The sequence below is a fragment of the Cupressus sempervirens genome, chromosome 7, assembly GCF_028749045.1.
Source record: "Cupressus sempervirens isolate cs-2001-9-10 chromosome 7, ASM2874904v1, whole genome shotgun sequence".
In the NCBI taxonomy this organism is placed as follows: Eukaryota; Viridiplantae; Streptophyta; class Pinopsida; order Cupressales; family Cupressaceae; genus Cupressus; species Cupressus sempervirens.
In genome coordinates this window covers 653,368,508-653,390,627 of record NC_143124.1, presented here as the reverse complement: position 1 = coordinate 653,390,627, position 22,120 = coordinate 653,368,508, and the positions used below count along the sequence as shown (strand labels likewise).

At 36.6% G+C, this 22,120-nt stretch overlaps 1 protein-coding gene across 8 annotated transcripts; it reads right to left on the bottom strand.

Annotated features, from left to right (window-relative positions):
• Positions 1-1,924: 1,924 nt before the first annotated feature.
• On the bottom strand, positions 1,925-21,839 carry LOC149548357 (uncharacterized). Of its 8 annotated transcripts, none has more exons than XR_016354017.1 (7): positions 20,841-21,839; positions 20,337-20,468; positions 19,439-20,228; positions 9,678-9,808; positions 9,446-9,538; positions 9,182-9,274; positions 1,925-2,537 (listed from the first exon to the last, which is right to left on the bottom strand). XR_016354017.1 is itself a non-coding variant. In XM_089792441.1 (4 exons), exons 1-4 carry the CDS (start codon positions 21,356-21,358, stop codon positions 9,794-9,796), a joined length of 1,455 nt encoding a protein of 484 aa, XP_089648567.1. In that variant the 5' UTR covers positions 21,359-21,839; the 3' UTR covers positions 9,677-9,793. The 8 variants fall into 8 exon arrangements, 2 of the variants coding, with proteins under 2 accessions (XP_089648567.1, XP_089648566.1); XR_016354015.1 differs by lacking the exon at positions 1,925-2,537 and adding an exon at positions 4,218-4,844; XR_016354016.1 differs by lacking the exon at positions 1,925-2,537 and adding an exon at positions 5,197-8,030.
• Positions 21,840-22,120: the final 281 nt, after the last annotated feature.

Below are 22,120 nucleotides of genomic sequence, written 5' to 3'. Positions count from 1 at the left end.
TAATCTACATCAAAACCTAGAAGCTACCCAAGAAAGCACATGATTGTGCTTAACATCTAGATCGTATGAAAGAAGCCACTAAAGAAGTCCCCCAACTCAATTACAAAGAACCTCATTAAAACGGAACCTATCAAATACATAAGTTTTTGGAAAAAAACTACAACCAGATATAAACCCCAAGATTATATTACAAAAATGCGAGTACATATGTTTTCGCCAAGGAATTTGGCCATGAAATCTCTATTGAAGTTGATGAAAAATAAACCCCACAACTCCCAAGAATCACCTTCATGCAAATACTTGTCACATAAGAGAAAAGTAAAAAGCTATGGAGGCTATAATTGTCAAATCCATAAATGAGACATTCTTGATAAGCAAAAAGAGAAATTGCTATAATCAAAAGTGAATCAATAAATTACAAAAAGATCAATCCTTATAAAAGGAGATCAAAATCATAACAGGTAAAACCTAAGTTACATGATAATAATTAATAAAAGAATTAATTATTATATGTCTAAAATTTAGCTTAAGTAAACTAGAGATAATAAATAACTTAATAATTAGATCAATATGATTTAATTAATGAGAAAATATTTTATTACTCTAACACCCCCCTTAAGATAAACTTAGAGAGTAGCTAAAAACCTAGAAATTACTACTGAAAGAAGAATTGGATCCCGACAACATGGCCTGATGAGGTACCCAAGCACAACCAAATCTCTGAAAAGAGAAGAAACAGAGAAAACCACATGGTAAAAACCCTACTACAAAAAGAGATGGAAATAATGATAAAAAAAAACTAGTGAAGGACTAAAGAAGCCTTCAAACTAGGGAATGTTCCAAAAGATAGGAACAAAAGATGATCATGAAGAACACCACTGAAGCATACAGTTGCAAACACTGCCAAACTGTATAGAACATGACTAGGTAGAGAAGACTAAGTTTGAAAAGCTAATGAATCGAGATGGAAGGTATCTTCATGGCCTCCAAAAACAGGAATGCAAGAATGTCTATATGGTAAATGATCCATTTCACCGAAATGCATAGGTATCCAGCCATTGCAATCGCCTAGTACATAGGATCAAATACTAAATACATAGCTCACTCTATCAAACCAAGAAAGCAATAGAACCAACATAAACCCCCTATAATGTAGAGAGGTAAGACATGAACACTAAAATTAATGCAATATCTCCTACAAAAAGAAGAACCAGGAACATTGAGAGTGCAAAAGAAGTACAAACACCTATAAAGGCACGTGTCATTGACACATCATGAGGCTAACGTCGTGGAAGGAACACTCACTTGACAAAAGAAGATGACGAATATGGCCACCATGAAACCCCCAAGGCACTTTATAATGTAGTGTGAGTACAATAAAACACAAAGATGTCCAAGATCCTAAAATGCAATAGAGTGACACTTTATTTAAATGTGTTTGCAAAATACTACAAAAGGATGTCAACAAATATCAAAAGAGGCATAATGATAATACAACAAATAGTACAACCCATGAAAAATCATCTGAAGCAACAAAATTGATCTCTAGACCTGAAACAATTAAGATATCCACCAAAATCCAAAAAAAAAAAAAAAAAACTAAATGGGATGTGCCTAGAGCAGAATCTGGAAAATAGAATGTCTCAAGATATGTATCCTAGAGTACAAAATAGAACATCAAACTTTGACTGTATAAACTGGAAACTGAACAGCATCAAAAGTCTGAATAAACTGCACCATCACGACGAGCTTGAAACCAACTTTCTGGTGATATCTCATTTGCGAAAAACGGAGTTCGAATGAGCAAGTTACGGCCAAAAAACCACATGTAGGTCAAAAAAGAGCTAGAAGGGCAAAAACAATTTTTTTACCACCGCATGATCTGTGCAAAATGCCTCAGAAAGCGAGCCCACAATACCATAAATTACCTCAAGAAGCATGTCAATTTAAACCAAAACTACCTTGATTTACATGCCAAAAATCTTAATTTGCGCACAAAAAATCTTGATTTACATGCCAAAAAACCTTGATTTACCTGTCAAAAATCTTGATTTGCCTACCAAAAAATATCGATTTGCGTGCCAAAAATCTTGATTTGCATGCCCAAAAATCTCAAGTTTTGAGCCAAAAAAATCTCAATTTTCGTACCCAAAATCTCAAATTTTGAGCTGCAAAATCTCAATTTTCGTGCCAAAATATAATAAAATCAATCTCTAAGGAAATGTGCCCAATCTGGGAGCAATATTTTTTGCCTTAGATTCCAATTGTGTCCAAATTGGACAAATTTTATATGAATATAGGGATTTTTCTACACTCTGAGCTCAACAGTGATGTCTGTTTGGGCTCAAAGTCACCCGAAAATCAGTAACCCCCCATATCTGAAAAAAAATCATTCTGAAGAACTGAAACTCTCAAAAAATCACAGATTTGAAAGTCAAACCAAACTTTGTATAAACAGAACAAGGGCATGAAGATCTGGAGCTTTGATACCATGTTGAATTTGATGAAAAATCATCCCCACAGCTCCCAAGAATCACCTACATGCAAACACCTATCAAATAAGAGAGAAGCAAAAAGCTATGGAGGTTGGAATTGCAAGATTTATAAATGAGACATTATTATGAGCAAAAAGAGAAATTGCTATAATCAAAAGTGAATCAATAAATTACAAAGAGATCAATCATTATAAAAAGAGATCAAAACCCTAATAGGTAAAACCTAGGTTACATAGTAATAATTATTATATGCCTAAAATTTAGCTCAAGTAAACTAGAGATAATAAGTAACTTAATAATTAAATCAATATGATTTAATTAATAAGAAACACTATCGAGCTTAAATGTAAAACAATAGAGAAGGCTTCAATTGAAACCACGGCTCTTGATGACAATTGCAAGAAAAGATTATCAGCTTCTTGGTTCACTGATTCAAAAGAAGAAATATTCCCAAATGTACTCATTGTCCCTCATAGAGACTTTTAATTTTAAAAGAAGAATTCGAAAGACTCCTTATTAAAAGAATTATCTATATATATATATATATATATATATATATATATAAAATTTTCAAATGATGTCATCATGTTATTATTGTGTCTAAGGTTATACCTATTAGGATACGCATATCTATATACATGCATAATTTGGAAAATGTATTTTATCTTCATATCCTCCCAAAGTATAAGCGTGTGTGTGTGCGTGTGTGTTAATAGAGATGAGCTTGGGTAATTTAATACAATGGTGGCATCATACCTTTATACATATGTGCATTTATATTGCAGGCAAATCAATTGGAGAGCCGAGAACTCAACTAACATTAAAGACTTTTCATACTAGTGGGGTATTTACAGGTGATATTGCAGAACATATACAAACCCCATTCACCAAAAAAATGGAATTCAACAAAAATTTCATTTTTCCTACCCTACTATCCAAAAGGGCCCTCCCCTACTATTTTATGGGCTATGGGCATCTAGGACGGATGGAAGGGAATGGAGCGGAACAACCATAGGAAGTTGAGAGCTGGTAGTTTAGTTCCACCAATGTGATGATTGTGATTAGAGAGAAATGCTTGGATAGTGTGCCCCATCACTCCCATATCCAATATTATTTCTCCCACCCGCCTAGCGGGCACATGGTTGGTTTCCTAATCCGATAGTCCAATTTATCCTCTCCATTCTGAGGACTCTTTAGCCAGGTCAGTCGATTCAGTCGTGCTAGGGCCCTATAATGAAATGATGAGGATACCAACATAAATCATCAAAGGTACGAATTTTGATTGTGTTTAAATATCTAAATATTTTATATGTTATCCAAGTAGCTCATGGTATTGTCCAACGTACACTCTTGCTTGCCTAGTCATTTACCCTTAGCCATGGTGATTCAAGATTCACACCTATTTGCCCAATGATAGTGGTGCCTCTATGCTCAATTCTTTTTTGAAAATGCTTCCACCCCTTTGTCGTGCTCCCTACAAAGAAATTCTCAACAATTAAATCATATTAGCATAACAAATTATTAATCATAAACGATCATAACGGCTAACCGCCTTTTCAATTCCCATGAATTCATGATAAATAATTAACTTCCCAAAATAGCTTTAAAATATCATCATAACGATTAACTAGCATTTCATCTTCATATGAAATTATAACAATTAACCATCTTACCATTTCACATGATTGGAACAAATTTTAACTGTCAACTAACTTCACGTGAAACCTCAATGACTATATGAACATTTTAAATTGGATCAAAAATTGGGATGTAACACTCTTAATGGGTGGATTACTCCTTTCTAGGCTCCCAATTCTAAGTAGTACATTAAAATGGGTATTTCAACTATATCTTCCTAGGCACGTTTGATATCCACAATCTAGTTGCCTTTTGAGATACCCTTTATGTCCCTCTATAATAAATCCAAGATGCAGGTAGAGTCTATGTGGACCAACATCCTCAATAATTGACTGGTAATTCAGCCATTAGGCCTAAAGGGAGCAGCAATTCATGTATTTTGGCATAATTTTCAAACTAGAACTGATCTAGAAGATAAAAGACCACTTCTAGATACTCATTTGGGCTATATACAACATAACTCACCATCAATAGGGGTTGCTTTGTACAAAACCACTCTGATTTGGCTGCAACTCTGCCAATTAGGCATAAAAAGGCTAGTTAAAGGCCTAGAACACTAGAGCTTGGTCCAAATCAATGCTCCAAGGATTTTCTAATCAGTCCCTCGCAGTGATAGGGTCGTTATATATACAACAACATGTCCCTCTTGCTAACCATGCAATCTCAAGCACCTTGTATACAAATTGCTCCATTGTTCGTGACTTCCCTAGGCTGAAATATAACAGTTCAGATCTAAACATGAGTTTTAACTTTAACAGATGCAACCCTAACCACCTTGCTCTATGACTTGGAAATATCAAAGTAGAAACAAAAAAAGAAATTTTCAACAATTTATAGAATTTTCCACTGGGAAATCGGAGAAAAGCAAATTTCTTGTTCGCTATAAACCCTAAGTAGGGTTTCCAACAGATTTAGTAAAAGGGTGATAACTTGCCCAAAATAGAACATAACACCATGAGACCAAAAGGAAAATGAAGTACATTCAATGAACTTTAATCTCTAATTGGTTCAGAAGCCCATTCATCTGTACAGATCCGTAAAGAAGCCAATAACAGCAATAAAATGCAGGAAACGGGGTTATATTTTCATTTCTTTTATTTAAACTTCAACCAACACTTATATTCAACCTTACAAAGCCTTTTTAAGGCATTTCCAAGAGATTTCTAACTGTTCCAAACTAATTTTCATCTTCTACATACATAACAAAAATGCAAAAAGTGTATTGACAACTTTGTTGAAAACTTGACTACATTTGCAATTTGATAATTCCACACACCTGGTTACCTAACATGAAATCAAACACACATAAAATGGTCTTGATGACCTTATTACATAAAACCATTACAAAAAAACCAAAAGTGATAACTATATCCAATTTGAACCTAAAGAGATCAAATGTGCCTGGGAAGATATGATTGAAATGTCCGTTTTGATGTACTACAAGGAATTGAGAGCATAGGAGTAATCCACCCAAGATTTTGAAACTTGCATCTGATGTTTGAAAGCCTTCGTGGTTGTGAAATGCAGTATCAATGAAGACATAGCTACCCCTGCTCTGCAGCACACTACTGCTGTCCCAAATCATCTTTTTGGGCTCCTCTATATTTTCTTAGGACTCATCAAATATTGCCAAATCTTGACTTGTCTCATGTCCTTCAAAAATCATTACAGGTGATAGTGTCGCAAATAAATCTTCTTCAAATGATATCACAAGGCTGCAAGGTATTTCCTTGTGAAGCTCTTCAATCCTTTCATCAACTTGTTCAATCTCTATACCTCTTGCATTGTCAATTTTGCACCATAGAAGTGGCTGTTATAGAGGACTGATTTTCTGATTTATGCAATGAATGATGAGACATACTCAAATGAAGACAACACAATCTCCCTATCTTTATCTTTCACCAACTTGACCACTATGTTCCTATCTCTAAGCATTTGTGAGTTGTCCTCTTTCATCAATGCCAATATTTCCTTGAAAAAGTGCAAATGTGTATGTGGAATTCCATGTCAATTTCCTTTTTGTCTTCTCTCTCTTTGGGCTGTCCAAAAGAGGTCTTCTAGGTGCTTATGAATAAAATCCAACCTTGATAATCCTTGAGCTATTATATCTTCCATTACTACCAAATGGTTTTGTAAATCTTCCCACACCAAAAGATTTTGTTCTCAATTTCCCAAATGTCCTTGAAAGACATGTATATATTTTTCTTCACATGTAGGAATTGCGTCATCAAAGGAATCAACTATCACACTAGAAGATGCATTGTGATCACCCAAAGAATCCATATCATCATTATCCATATCGATCTCGTGCTCTACATCAAGGGAAGTCGTGTCTATCTCTCTTACAGCATCCTATTGTGAATCTTCTGATAAAGAGGATGAAGCCTTATGTGAGTTACTCCCCAGTGCTATCCTTTTGTCCTTATGCACTGAATCTGCATATTTATTGAATTCTTCATGTATTACTGCATACCTCATTTGAATTTTCTTTCCTCCAATGGAGATGATTTAAACTTGTATACCAAATCATCATCAAAACTTGTATACCCATAAATTGTTTCAAGGAATGGTCACATATCTTCTTTGGAAGGGAGCAATACTTATGGCAGCTACTCATAATTGCATCTTTTCTTGCCATGGCCTAAAATCTCTTGTAGATGGAGATGAAACCTTGTACCCAACTTTTCTTGAATGTGAATCATCTACATGCTGTGATTCACAATTGATCTTCTGTTGTGTTTGTTCAAGGTCTTTCCATCTCTATTTACAGCTAGAATTTTTTCCCAAGATGACTTATCTCACTATACCAACTGAAAACCAATCCAAATTGTTGTAAAGAGAACTGATTTCACCCAACTAGTTGGCAGGATCCAAGCTCTCATACCACCCTAAGAACCCATTATAATCCTGCCCTGTTTTCCTTGATTTAGGTAGTTTCTCATTTGTCAAACATTTTTCGTGCGACCCCCATTTTCTGAACTTTTCAGTTCTGATCTGATTTTTCCATTTGACTTTCAAAGGTTTGGATTTGAGTTTTGGTGGTCCAGATAATAGCTTTATTGGAATGATGATGGATGATTATAATAGATAGGGCCTGATTTATGTTTTCAGACTTACATTTGCATACAAGAATGATTGATATGAGGTCCAAGTCTTAAGAAAATGCTTCCTCAACAATGCACTGTTGTTCTCCCTTGCTGGCCACCTTAGAAATGATGAAGTCTTAGTCTGATATAAACCTGTCGCTACTGTTTAAAGTCTGAAGAATAACCCTTGCCAAAGTAGATTCCAAAACTCCTCAAATGCAAATTGATTATGTCCTAGTGTGAAACATCTAGGGTTGGAAATGATAATATGACCTTATAACCCCAAAATATGACAATCAAAGCCTTCAACCTGTGACTGTAATTAACTTACAGAAGTCCAATGTAAAAAGCAGAATGTCCACATGTGTTGCTTCATCAAAAATACCTCCAAAAATTAGCTATTTCACCTTCAAACCTTGCTTGACTTTTATTGATGCAACTATGCCCAAATATAACTCAGGTCTGAATATTATTGTCTTCAACCCACAATAAATCTTCAAGCCCTAGCTGGAATCTGTTTCCCTTTGAAACCCTAGTTGTTTGAGGCCTTAAACTTCTTTAAAACTTGCAAATAATATTCTCCCAAAATCCTAAAGCATTCTCCATCAAAACCCAAAATAATTTGATGACAAATCCAGGAAATTTTGGTAACAAACCTTAGCAGCTGTAAACCTAAAGATTGCTATCTTCTTCTGATGCTAAAAAAATGCAATGAAGTCCAAAAAGAACTCCATCACGAACCCTCCACAAGATGAGCAAGGTCTTCCTCCAACTTGCCAAATTCACAAGGGTTCTTGTCTTTAGAATAAAGCTGAAACCAAGTTGCAGCCAAAAAGGAAAATATCTATTATGAAGAAATAAACTCAATGATACCAAATAGCTAGAGCTCCTCTTTTTAAAAGTTTACTTGAGTCTTCTAGAAGACTCCAAAATTAACCTCCTCAAAAGATTCTAGAAGAAACGCTTTCTTTAACAAAGTGATTTTATAAAATTAAATAAAACTCTGATTTATTTTTTAGGGACACCTTTAAAATATTTAATTTACTCTTTTTTTATTTGCCAACCCTAGCCTATGAGATTACGATTACAAACAATCAAACAGTTATTCAGTGAGGTCCATCTCAACTTTAAATCTTATCAACATCAAACCTTGCTATATTTTATCAGCAAACCTGTGGGTCTCAACATGGTGGAGACTTAATAGAGTTTGAGAAGATAGTCAGCGAGAAAAATACACCGGGAAAAACAAAAAATGTATGCAGAATCAGTACAAATGCTACTGCAACTAGAATTTGGAGCTTCATATGGTGCTAAACAATTATAAATGGGATCACTTCATTTGAAGTGGAAAAAAAAAAAAATTTACCATATTGAGTATGCAAAAAGAAGTTATATCTAGAAAGGAAAATCAGCTGCCTAATTGTGAATCTAATACAACACTTCTACAATCCAATCCCCAGCAATAAATGATCAATGGCATCAATGCAATACGCATGGGCACACCATGTAACTCAAAAGTTGCTGACAAACTAAAAACCTAGGAAAATCTTGCTTTTACAAACTCTTGTAGGGAAGAACAAGCATTTGTACTATTGTTGACAAATAAAACCAATTGAATTCTATTCCTGATTACTGCATCCTTATTTTTTGAGCAGTGTAATAGATATATTTGCAGTCATTTCTCTTTAATAAGGTGTAAATTATGTGAATGTGGAATGCTGCAGATGCTAAGACCCTTTTCAAGACTATCTAAACTCCTATTTTCCACTCTCAAGTCATCACAACCTCATTTCAAACCAAACCAAGGTCTGGAGGCATGACTAAATCTTTGACATACAGATCAGGAGACAATGCACAGCCTTTAGAACTATTAAGTTAAATAATACAATCTCTCCCAAAGACGAGCAAAAATTAATTCAATTTTGAAGTAGGATTTGAAACAGCTGGGGAAAGAATCTGAACCTGACAAACTTGGTGATTGATTTGGAAAGTCCCTCTGTATGCTATGTTGGAGAATGATCAGCCATCACCTGCCCTCTGCGCTTCCTTTTCATCCTGGTGAAATCCAAATCATTATTAAAATGTGCAAATGTGGTAGCTTCTGCAAATCCATCAATGCACAGCCTTGAGAACTATTAAGTTGAATAATACAATCTCTCCCAAAGACGAGCAACAAAAATTCAATTTTGAAGTAGGATTTGAAACAACTGGGGAAAGAATCTGAACCTGACAAACTTGGTGATTGATTTGGAAAGTCCCTCTGTATGCTATGTTGGAGAATGACCAACCATCACCTGCCCTCTGGGCTTCCTTTTCGTCCTGGTGAAATCCAAATCATTATTACATGTGCAAATGCCTTAGCTTCTGCAAATCCATCAATATTTTCACAAAATATGATCTTTGGGAATATAAATGTTTATTGAAGAAACATAGGTGGAAAGACAGGAAACATCAATACAAGGATGTTGGACTCCAAGAATATCTTTCATGTGTAAATTTTCTCAAAGCATGGCCACCCTCTTGAGATTATCCCTCTCATGTTCAAAATTGTTTTCAGATATCCTCATAGTCCTTCTAGGCATTAGTTCCCTGCAAGATGTAGACAATCTCAGTGGGATAAGAAAACTTGATTTGAGTTGCTCACTTAATTAATATTCTTCAATCGTGAGGAATAATCTCAAATTGAAAAGTCAATCGAAAAAATAAAACAGAGAGATATAACCAGTGAGATGTGCTTAAAACCTAAGAGAACATGAACATTATAAGAAGTCAGCCTCTAAACTCCCACATCAGATAAATCAACCAGAACACGAGGTCAAATGCCAACATTAGAAACATTATAACTCAAAATATCTTTCAGAACACTCTTACCTTGTTGATCTCAATTAATTCAGGGTTTTACTACCTATGATAACAGTGGTATAATTAGAAGAAAAACATATCAGTACCCCCAACCTGATCAAGGTCATTGAGAGCTAACTATCTCGAGGATACTTTAGGAAAACACTCCTACATCTAGACACACATTGTTAGACCTAACTAGACCAAGATCTTAACCTAAATCATTAAGAGCAATCATTCTCAAAGAAGTGCTAGATCAGAAGGCTTATGGCCTTCTTCTCAAGCCTTGCACTATTTATGATTGCAGGTTCTAGCTCAACAACACTCATGAGATTATGTTAGAATAAACACTAAAGCTACAAAGGAAAAAAGCATAAAACATCATAACAAGAAAGCATAGAAACAGTATTTTATCAGTATATATAATGAGTAAGACAGTGATGGCGCATGGAAGTGTTCATACACTTTATTTTTCAAGTCATGGAAGAGTTCATACACTCCCAAATGTGTAAGAAGTGACATAAAGACTGTGAAGCTGCCAAAGAGAAAAGCATTCAACTTATGTGAAAAGGGCCGAAGCAGCATTTCATCTCAAGAAGATTAACAGCTATAACAAGTAAGACGATGGTCATGTATAGAGCCATTTATAACCATTTACTTTGCAGACATAATTTCCCACATTGGATTAAAAAATGGCATCCTTAACCAAAACATTCATCAAATCAAACTTTGTGCAACCCTTTAAAGTATTGAAACCAAAAGAAATTTAAATACTCCTTAATTCATTTGGATTTTTTCACCAATAAATAAATTTGTACCCAGGAAAAAGTACTATTGTTAAAAAGGTTCTTGATACTCGACATTTTCAAAATTCATAACAAATGAAACGCTAACAGCATAAACTACTTACCACACAAGCAAGTTCAACCCTCAATTGAGTCGCCCCATGCACTTGGTCTCCCACTTCTATTGAGGATGGCTAACACAAATGGAAATTTACAAGGCAGTTTTTAATTTAATACATGTTAAACTAAGGTTATTACAAACAACAAAATGAAGTATTTCTTGGGGGATAATCTTAACAGCTTATAAAAACAAATAGTTTAAGAGCTCTTCTATTTGTTATCAATTCACTTCTTGAATGATTATCTCTCTCTCAGCAGGTAGTTCCTTCAACAACAAAGTTTAGCGAGATGACATTCTACCTGAATTTGATGGGATGTTCCTAAAGGTTACATACACAATAAAAATGAATGATAAACCAATAGGAAACAATTAGAGATGATAGGACATTTTTTTTATTAAATACCAAAAATAATAAATATAACTATATTCTTGACCTAATACTTCCTCTTATTTGGATGGTAGAACTAAATACCATTAACTATATACCATGCCATCCCCTCTTGTAATCCTGGACCACAAGCATCAATATAAAATTTGACTTGTTCCTTGCCAATGTTACTGATGAAAAATCAATAAATATAAACTCATCGGCCCTATATAAACGGGTCCTCTTTCTCAATCATCTAACCATACGTTTCCATCAATTTTCATATCAATCTTTGATAATGTTATTCATCCACTTTTTGTTTCATCCACTTATTGCTGAGAGTCTTCAAATATTCACATGCCTAACCATTTTAAGATATAAGGACACTGTAAATGTGGACACATATTGATAGTTTGCCTTGATAGATACTGATATGCAAAGGATGCTTGGATCAGATCTACGTGTAAATCTCTGAATAGTTAGCAGGGATAAGGTTCACAAAAGATATTTATAGCAGCAAATTGGTGAAGCTCATATGGAAATGTGTGATGTTCATTGCTACTTAACATGTGACACCAAAATGGCTGTGTCGTCTTGTCAAAACCACATCTGCAAAACTTGAGCTAAAGTTAACATTGTCGGCAATTTACCCATGCTTAAATTTGAAGTCTAGGACTAGAAAAGGTTGATTGCTAAACCCTTCTCAGTAGACCTCATGAATGTTGGTGAGCCGTGCATTGCTCAACCCCTCATTTGGCATTGTGTCATCAAGGGCCATGTTGTCACCAAATTGAAAGGACTCTCTCCTGGGAAAAAGTCATAGAGCATCAAATAAGTGCTAAATCATATTGAATCTTTATCATCCCCTTAAACCAAACCAAAGGAAGATGAATAATTGCAGCTAAAGTTGCCATGACACGTGGCTATTCTTTAACAAGGTCGTCTGAAGATTCATTATAGCAATCCTATTCCTACCAGAGGTTCCATGATTTCTACAATCGAAAATGATGAGATTGTGTATAAATGTTTTGATATATAATGTGAACCAGCAAGAAAGTCAGCGCAATTTTTACCAGTTGAGATTCAGTAAGAGCTAATGCTATTCATCCTAAGTTTTACACATGTTGACAACAAGAAACTCTATATTAAAAAGTACAATTGGAGAGAAAAGAACACTTCACTGATTCAATGATGGAAGATATCCATGTAGGGACAAAGTGATACTACAAGAAATATTTGTTAAGGAGAAGCTTGTATTGCTTTGTGGATTGTGTGACAATATTCACTAATTTTACTTTCAGTCTCTTGCCAGGTTTTGTGTTAGATTTTGTCTAGCACAGTTGAATCTGAGAACAACTGCTTGTTGACCATTGCACATAAGGCTCCAGACTTGCAAATCTATGTGGATGCATGTGCAGATATTCTCAGCCCCTGCAAAAAGATCAACTGCGTGCAGATTGCTCTGGGTTCTCTCTTATTTAGAAACATTGTCTACATAACAGGCAAGAATTTCTTCTTATGTGTTGAGGTGGAGGATGGAAGGTAGAGACCAAATGTACAAATTGCCAAAACCAAAGGTTGTGATAAAAATATTACAAAGATACTATTGAGAAGCAGCAAAAATAAAACAAGAAAAGACTATCAAATAAAGCTAATAAAGAAAAAGATTGGGAGCTTCTTGTATTTCAGTAATACAAAGAAGATTGTAATGTCCCCTACTGGGACTAATCTCAATCTACCCTAAAATTCTCTTTGAGGTTTGAATAATGCTTGGGAATGGGAATTGTCACTTCAGTATACTGATATAGAACCTACAACTATGTTAGTATCGCAAGATGAACAACAAATAAGCCAATATTGTATAAAATTACAAATAGAATCCTAATTCACCATTGTAATATTCCAAACGTGCATATGGGATTCCTTTGAAGTTCCATCTAATCCAACTCATCGTCATTATGAAGAACTAGTTGGGAGATCATACAAGGCTTGAGCTGTTACACCCAGCTTAGGAGCACGGAATGACAAACTTCATCCGGCTTCCCAGTCTCACTTGGGGTGTCTCTACCAACATGGATTCCTAGGCACTTGCATCCTTCATATGTGCTATATATATGACCCAACACATGAGAATATTTAAATGAATCTTCATATGTGTCATATTATACATAGGTAGAGGTATAGTGAAGTTAACATAACAAATCTATATCGGTTGTAGGGCAGAATAATCTATATCAGATGCAAGTTTAATAATTAACGTACATTACCTACAATATACATCAAACTACCAACAAGTATAGAGAATGCAGATTGATTGATATGTGTGTGTGTGTATTTTCTGAAATCATATCCTTAACAAATTGCTCGGTGATCCCACGTTCTTGTCCTTTTTTATCCCATTTCCCTCAAGGAAGATCCATTTTATACAGAGGGTGAACCATCACCTCTCTTCCCATGCTGATGTCCTTTCCTAAGGGAACATCTCTTCATGATATCACTCCCCTTCAAAAATACTGCCTTGCTTATCCACTAATCACTGCCTTGTGTGAATATCATGAGTGTTGTTTGTTTACTCATCATTGTTGTTAGATAATGTTGTCCCATAATAATAAGAATTGCTGCCTCTTAATAAACTCTCAACCACCCCACATTATTTCTTTATTAGTTATTTGATTCTTGACTTAGGCAATTAATCTAATACAGAGCATGTATGATACTCAGGGACTTATCCTCCTTTCTATCATCCATTCACCAAGTATGTGCCTCACTGATTGTATTGGGAGAGTTATGAATTGCTGATCACTGGCTTTACCTAATACTGCATATATACTTTATCTGTTATTCGATGCTTAGGGTTGGGCACATGATAGTCTGCCCCTTCCGAGATTGCTTGTCCTTAACCAATGATAGTTTAACCAGTTAAATGTGAGGGTCCCTAAACTAACCGTTGGGAGATTTGTAACATTAGCTTTTATTAGGCTGACCAACATTTCATAATATCATAGCTATCTTTTAATATCAAAGCAAGATTTGATTTACTACTGTGGGGATTAGAAGCATGACACATATCTATGTAATGCTAGATGAAGATATTTCACTTCTTTGGCCAGAGGAACCTTAGGGGTTCTCTATAGTGATTACAAGTTGACCTATTACAGAAAAAAATTCTGTTGAAACTGGTTGGACCATTGGTTTCTAGATCTTGAGCATATAAAGGTGTAGTGATTACTAAATTTCTATTTACCCTCGGAACGTGTCCCCGCCCGAAAAGCTAAGGTTTCCAAGAGGGGGGAACAAGTATGGGACATCCCCCCACCGTCCCCAGTAAGGCAAAAAATGTAGGAGACGTCCGCAATACTTGGGTACTTCTAGGAGAAAAAAAGGAGACAGCCAACCGTCCTCAATACAGAAAGCGAACATCCAGAAGTCCCCCAACCGTGATCAGCATGGCAAGTCGTCCCCATTTTTTGTGAAGTTAAAAAAAATTAAAACAAAAAAAATTATTTTGTTTGTCCCTACTTGGTCATCCAATGGGCCCCGCCCCTCAAAATGCCCTAAAAGGTCAAAAATGACCACATTGTGGTTGTTTTGACATTTGTTTGGTTTTGTCTGAAGTTGGAGTGTATTGCAGCTTGTTGGGGTTCTCATTTTGCAAGAAAAGGAGGTGATTTTTTTGGTTCCATGGTGGCTGAGGCAGAATAGGAACAGCAGTCTGCTTCATTTTTCTACATTTTATTTTCTATGTTGAACTTGAACATGATGATGAAATTTTATGGCAGCCCTCTAGCCTTTGGACATATTTAGATTTCTAGATTTTTATGATATTTTTCACTGCTAAACTTATATTTAAATATTTTTGTTCACATATAGATATGCATATTGACAATTGAGTACTTAAATCGATAATTTCCTAGATGGCATTCAAATGGTGTATGTTAAGGTTCTATAATGTTTAAATGACATGCTTTGTGCTTAGTTTCATATGACTAACATGTATATTTGCAAATTTCAATGTATATTTTAAGATTTCCCTATATATATAGCCGTCCCCATTTGTCGTCCCCCTCCCGCTCCCAAAATTGCAATAAAAATTTGTCGTCCCGAAAACCCATCCCGCCATCCCCATCCCAAAAACTCGAGGGAACATAGCTAAATTTGCTCCTCAACAAAGCTCCACATGTTAATTGTCCTTTCTTTTTTTGGTTGGATGCTTAAGAGGTCTTCTACATCATGCCTTGTTTCCTTGCTTGGATTTGCTTTTGCATTTTAATTGGACATTACTTCTATGTTATGTGCTTGACTTCCTTTCTCACGTGCACTCTAGTATGCATTCTTCCTTGCATTTAAAAGACCAATTTTGGTCTTCTCGCCATTTCTTCATTTTTTCTTGATTACAAATGTGCCTTGGTTCCCTTTCTTCCTTCACTTAAAACATAATCCCTTCTTCAATCGTTCTTCCTTTTCTTTGTAGGGGAAAAAGAATGTTTTTCCCTTCATCCTTATTATAAAAAGGTTCAGTATGAATGTTAGGAGATTGACTCTTGGTATGGTATTTGTCCTTTGTAGGTGTGATGTCTACATTTAGTGTTTTTTGAATTCCATCCTTAAGTGATGGACAGTTAAGGGCACTTACTAAGCCACAAATAGAATCCATTGATCCTTGGACAAATAAGTAGGCTAGTCTTCTATGGGATACTTTGCATGCCATCATAGAAAGTTTCCGGAATTGAGTGGCATACTCCATTGTTCCTTGTTACCATAGTGACATGAGTTCTCTAAAGTACCCCTTGAGATGTTTATGGTTGAACCTTTGGATGAGCCCTTGGGTGAACTAGTCATAGGTAGTTACGTGTTGGTGATCTTGAGTAATGAGATGATTGTACCACTAATCATCAGTTGTTCCCTGCAGGTGGAATGCAGCAGACTTGATGGTGTTTTCTTCAGTCTCTGGGCTAAGTGCAAGGTAGGTGTCCAATCTTTGGACCCAAACATGTTGTTGTCTTCCTTGACCCATCGAATTTGGGGAGGATCATCTTGCTAATCCTTGTCAAAATGCCCTTTTATTTTCTTATTGAAGACAACTTTCATTTTGGAATCACAGTAATCCTTAAAAGGGACATTTCTCCTCATATCAGGGTCAATCCTGGAGTATGCTTCCACAATTTTGTCAATATTATCCATGTTTGCATCCTCTTCCACGTGTTACCCCTAGGTAAGAAGATAGGTCTTGTTGGCCTAGGGTTTGCTACCCTTGGGGCAGCCTTATTATTCTCGAAGTGGTTGGAGTTAGCATCCCTCCCATTGGGTGGGTTGGGTTGAGAATTATTGCTTATATTTGAGTAGCTTGGAGGAGAAGCTAGGTGGTTCTTTCACTTCTTTCATTTTGTTGCATGAGAGCTTGAGCAATAGCTTCTCAATTTGTTTCGCATTTGTTTTCTCACAGTGTTGCTTGGTGTAGGATGGTTTGCAGGTGCAAGCTTCCTTCTCTCTTTTCCTAAAGCCCTTTGAGCCCCTCAATTAGATTGCACCAACTATTTCTCACATGGTGGTAGGATTATTCTCTTGTACCAATTGTAATGTTCCCTACTGGGACTTAATTCAATCTGCCCTAAAATTCTCTTTTAAGGTTTGGATAATGCTTGGGAATGGGAATTGTAATTTTAGTATCCTCATGTAGGACCTACAACCAGGATAGCAGCAAAAGATAAACAACAGATAAGCCAATATTGTACAAATAGAATTCATATTCACTATTGCAATATTCCAAATGTGCATTTGGGAGTGCTTTGAAGTTCCATCCAATCCAATTCATCATTGTTATGGAGCACCGATTGGGAGATCATGCAAGGTGCCTTGAGCTGTTCCACCCAGCACAGAAGCACAAATGATAACCTTCATCTGGCCTCCCAGCCCCACTTGGGATGTCTCTACCAGCATGGCTACCATATCTCCCCTCCAAAATAAGATGACCCAATGGATGAGAACCTTTAAAAGAATCTTCATATGTGACTTATTATACGTAGGTAGAGGTATAGCGAAGTTAGCATAGAACATTTATATTAGCTGTAAGGTGGAAATTCTATATCAGATGCAAGCTTAATAACTGAAATACGATTCCCTGCAATATACATTATACCACCAACAAGTATAGAGGCTGAAGAATAATATATGTGCATTTTCTGAAATCACATCCTTATCAGGTTGCTCAATGATCCGATGTTGTTGCCCTTGTTTGGTCCCATTTCCCTCAAAGAGGACCCCTTCTATGTAGAGGGTGAAACATCACCTCTTTCTGTGGTGATGTCCTTTTCAAAGGGGACATCTCTTCATGATATTGCTCCCCTTCCAAAATGCCTCCTTGCTTATCCACTAACCACTGCCTTGCATGAATAACATGATCATCGTTGTTGTTAGATAATGCATTTCCATCCCATCATAATAAGAATTGCTGCCTCTTAATTAAACTCCCAACTACCCCTCATTATTTCTTTGTTAGGTATTCAATTCTTGACATGGGCATTTAATATAACACTGAGCCACTGTCTGATATCCACGGATTGGTCCTCCTTTCTAACATGCATTCACCGAGTACATGCGTCGCTGATTGTATCGGGAAAGTTATGAATTGCTTATCACTGGGTTTACCTAATACTGCATATATACTTTATCCATTAAGCAGTGCTTAATGTTGGGGACATGACAAAGATGCATGCATGACTGCATTCAAAGGCAGAGTGGTTTTCAAGGCAGGTTTATAAAGTACATAGACTAGATACATAAAAGTTAAAATTGATATCAATATATTTGTCCTTGTTTGATACCGTTTCCCACAAGGAAGACCACTTGTATATTGAGGGTGAACCACTGCCTCTCTTCCCGTGGCAATGTCCTTTCGAAAAGGAACATCTCTTCATGATATTGCTCCTCTTCCAAAATGCCCCCTTGCTTATCTACTAAGCACTGCCTTACGTGAATAACATGACTGTTGTTTGTTCAATCCCTGTCATTGTTAGATAATGTATTCTGTCCCATTATATTGAGTATTGCTGCATCTTAATTAAACTTACAACCCCCCCTCATTATTTCTTTGTTAGTTATTCAATTCTTGACATAGGCAATTAATATAATACTGAACCTCTGTATGATATTCAGGGATTGGTCCTCCTCTCTAACATGCATTCACCAGGTATGTTGTATCGGAAGAGTTATGAAATGCTGATCACTGGGGTAACACATATATACTTATCCATTATCAGTGCTTAAAGTTGGGGAAATAACAAAGATTTATGCATAAGCATTCAAAGGTCAAGGCAAGCTTAGAAAGTACATAGCCTACATACATAAAATTAACATCAATGTATTATCCTTCAACTGTTAGGCATTGCAGATTGTGTGAAACATTGGAAACATCACTTGCAATTAGCCCTTGATTGGAATGCCCTTGAATGTGTATTAAGATAATGTCTGGTTATTTACTGATTTATTTTATGAGGGTAAACTGTAGGTGTTTGTTTCATTACTAAGAGATTCCTTAATATGAAACTCCTTATAGAAAAGTTTGCTTGACAAAATCAAATGCAAAGTACATAGTATTGGCTTTGATTACTTAATAGAGAAAATGTTTTTCAGTGAACTTTTCATCTAATCTTGCTTGGCGATCCACTCAAATTTACAAATTGGTACATTTTTTCGCTGTGAGAAACCAGGCCAGATCCATGCTTTCCACTAGACAGGAGCAAACAAGTGATGTTGATAAAAGTGCTACAATTATTGGTAAGGAAAGGAATAAAATTTACTTTTCCTCTACAGATTTGTTTTACAGGCTCTACAAAGTGAGAGCAAAACTTTGTGGAGGAGGCCATCATGGACGGTTGGTATATGGTAGAACAAGTTAGCTATAGTTTCTTACTACTCCATGGTTACATTTCTCAAAGCTGAAACTTAGCATCATAGTTCAGGCAGATAGACAGAGAGAAAAGTCAACCAGGATGAGAAAAAAACAGATTATTAGTAGTTATATCCCAGAGGTTTATAGATTCTTATAGCACTGAATGGTCCTGAAAAGGATCACTTCTTTCAAATTGGAAAAATGAATCAAAATTTACCGTATTGAACATGGAAAATGTATCGATATCTAGCATAGGAGAATCAGCTGCAGAAGTGTAACCTGATACAACATCTGTAAGATCAGATTCTGATGGTAGCAGTTGTTGCCCATACGCACTACCATGCATTAATGGCATTGTTGCAGTGGGTGCAGGAATATAATTTGATTCAGGAGTTGGCGGAGAACTAAAAATCTGAGCAAAATTTGGCCACACAAGCTCTCCCTCAGCGAGTGCAGACAATCCATTGTGCTGTTGAGTGATTATTTCAGTAGAACTCTCTCCCTGATCATTGCTTCCTTGGTCTCTGAATGGAGAAACGCATATCTTTGCATTCCTACCACCGGGTTGCATTCCATTATGTGCTGGGTTCTCCTCCATGTGAAGTAAATTGTGTGAACAAGTAAACACTGAAGATGCAGCTGGACTCTTGCCGAAACTATCTGAGCTCTCACTTTCCACTTTGCAAACACTGCCGCCAAACCAAGATGTCGAGGCATGGTTTAAACTTGGATGCAACTGATTAGGAGACAATCCATGGAGTGCAGGAGTGTTAGATTGAGGATTACATTCAGTCCCAAAGACAAGGGTGTTTGGAGTACCCAAGTTTGAATCAATGTTTGAGCCAATTGAAAAGGGAAGTTGAATCTGAATGACTCGCTGATCAGTATGGCAAGTATGAGGACCTCTGTAGGTTATTTCAAATACTGAAGGATCATCATCTGCTCTCTGTACTTGCTTTGTAGCCTGGCAGCCCAGATCATTCTTGTGAGTGCATCTGTAATAGCTTCTGCAAATCCATCAAAATTTTGAATTTCAGACCAATGTTAGCCTTGAGCCTGAAAGCCTTAGACAAAACTACAAAATTTTGCCAGTTAAAAGTTGGAAGTGTCAATACCGAGGAAATTGAGCTCCGAGAATGTCTTTTTGGCCATACTTTCGCCATGTGTGGCCATCATCTGGAGGCGTATCATTCCCTGGTTCAGAACTGTTTGCAGCGATCCTTATTGTCCTTCTTGGAAGTGATTTCCTGCAACATGTAGACAATATTAGTGGGAAACAAGAACTTGGTTGTGCCAAATGCAGAGGGAATGAAGATTATGCCAAGAAGCTAAAATATAAGCTGTTGCTAGACACCTATCACGGTGGAGTAAGATTTCAAAACAAACATCAACCAAAAAATGACTGAAAATCAAAATACGGTTGAAATCAGACTGCTAATACTGGGCGGAAATTGCGTATGGTATATTCTTCAACAAAAGAAGGAACAAAAACTGCTATTGAAATTCACAAATACTTGAAATCGGAGCATAGCTATCAGTCCTGGACATAATTGAAATAAGAATTTATTATAATAAGAGTCGAGCTAGCCAGGATATGAAAATCCTGAACGATGATATACCTCTTCCTGGAGATTTCCCGTCGCTCGCTGTTGCTCCCTGGTCCATTCTCTGGGCTTCCCACGTGTTCAGTTTCTTTACGCGCAGCTGAAATAGCCAAACTATGAACCGGAGAACCTTCAGACATTTCACTAGGCGGACTGCCACTTCCAGAGGACCTGCCTACAGAGCGAGGAGAACAATTCCTGTTATCTTTGGTCTGTTCAATTTGCAAGAGCCGTTTGCTTCCTAGGAATCTCTCACCATTTTTCTCTAAAACAACTCTGAGCCCCTCATGCCAATGAGAAGAACCAGAACTGGAATTGAAATCAAGTATTTCCAAAGCTTTAGAGAAGGTAGCCACTATTTCAGCAGAAGAGCTCACTAGCAACTGGTACATATCAGGGCCTTGAGTAGAATTGAGCTTAGTTTCAAGCTCTCTTGCTAATTGACATCCATGATTTACTTCATTCCGGACACAATTGTCCAACTCCTGACTTCGAATTTTGTCCCACTGTCTTTTCCCCTCTTCAATTTCCATTGCTTATTCTGTTCACACCCACTACAACCGAATTTTCAGGCACTCCAGCAAGCAACTGAGCTCAATAATGGCAAGAAACTTAGCTGCCTGTCTTGCACATCACTCATTTCCAGCTTATAATCTTAGCCGGCATTCCATTAAAGGCTACGGGTATCAATTTTAGGGCAGTGGGTATCCATGAAAGGGCAAGGGTTTGGGCTTGGGTTTGGGGTCTGAATTGAGGAGCTTGGCGAGTGATGAAATTGAGGAGCAAAACAGAATGATTTATACATGGAGTCTTTGACAAAAGCCACAATGCAAGAGTGAAGCGGAGTGGGAGGTTTGACTGTCCACTGAGGAGAATAGAGCTGGTCAGAGATTTGAATACGGATAGAGCGTTGGAGAAGTCCAACCTAGGACTGGGTCTAACAGGGATTTTAATCCCTTCCATAGTCAGAGAGTTTGAAAGTCTTCAGCTTCTAAGAAGAAACATTTTTCTGCCCCATTCCGCGTGAAATGAAGAGAAATCCATGTGACCTGCTGATGTCACTTGTCGTCTCCCAATCTAGAAAGTTGCCGTCATATACACGTATGGAGCAAATCTATCATTTGGCGTTCGGGATCAGTAAATTATGCACTGTTACTTCTCGGGCTCGGTCAAAATTACCGTGTTCACAGTTTGAAAACCCCATTTTCCTTCTACACCTTGACCAGAATCACATTTGAATCTTTTCGTTACCTTCGGTTCTATTATTTTTCGTCAAACTATCGAAATTGAATGCA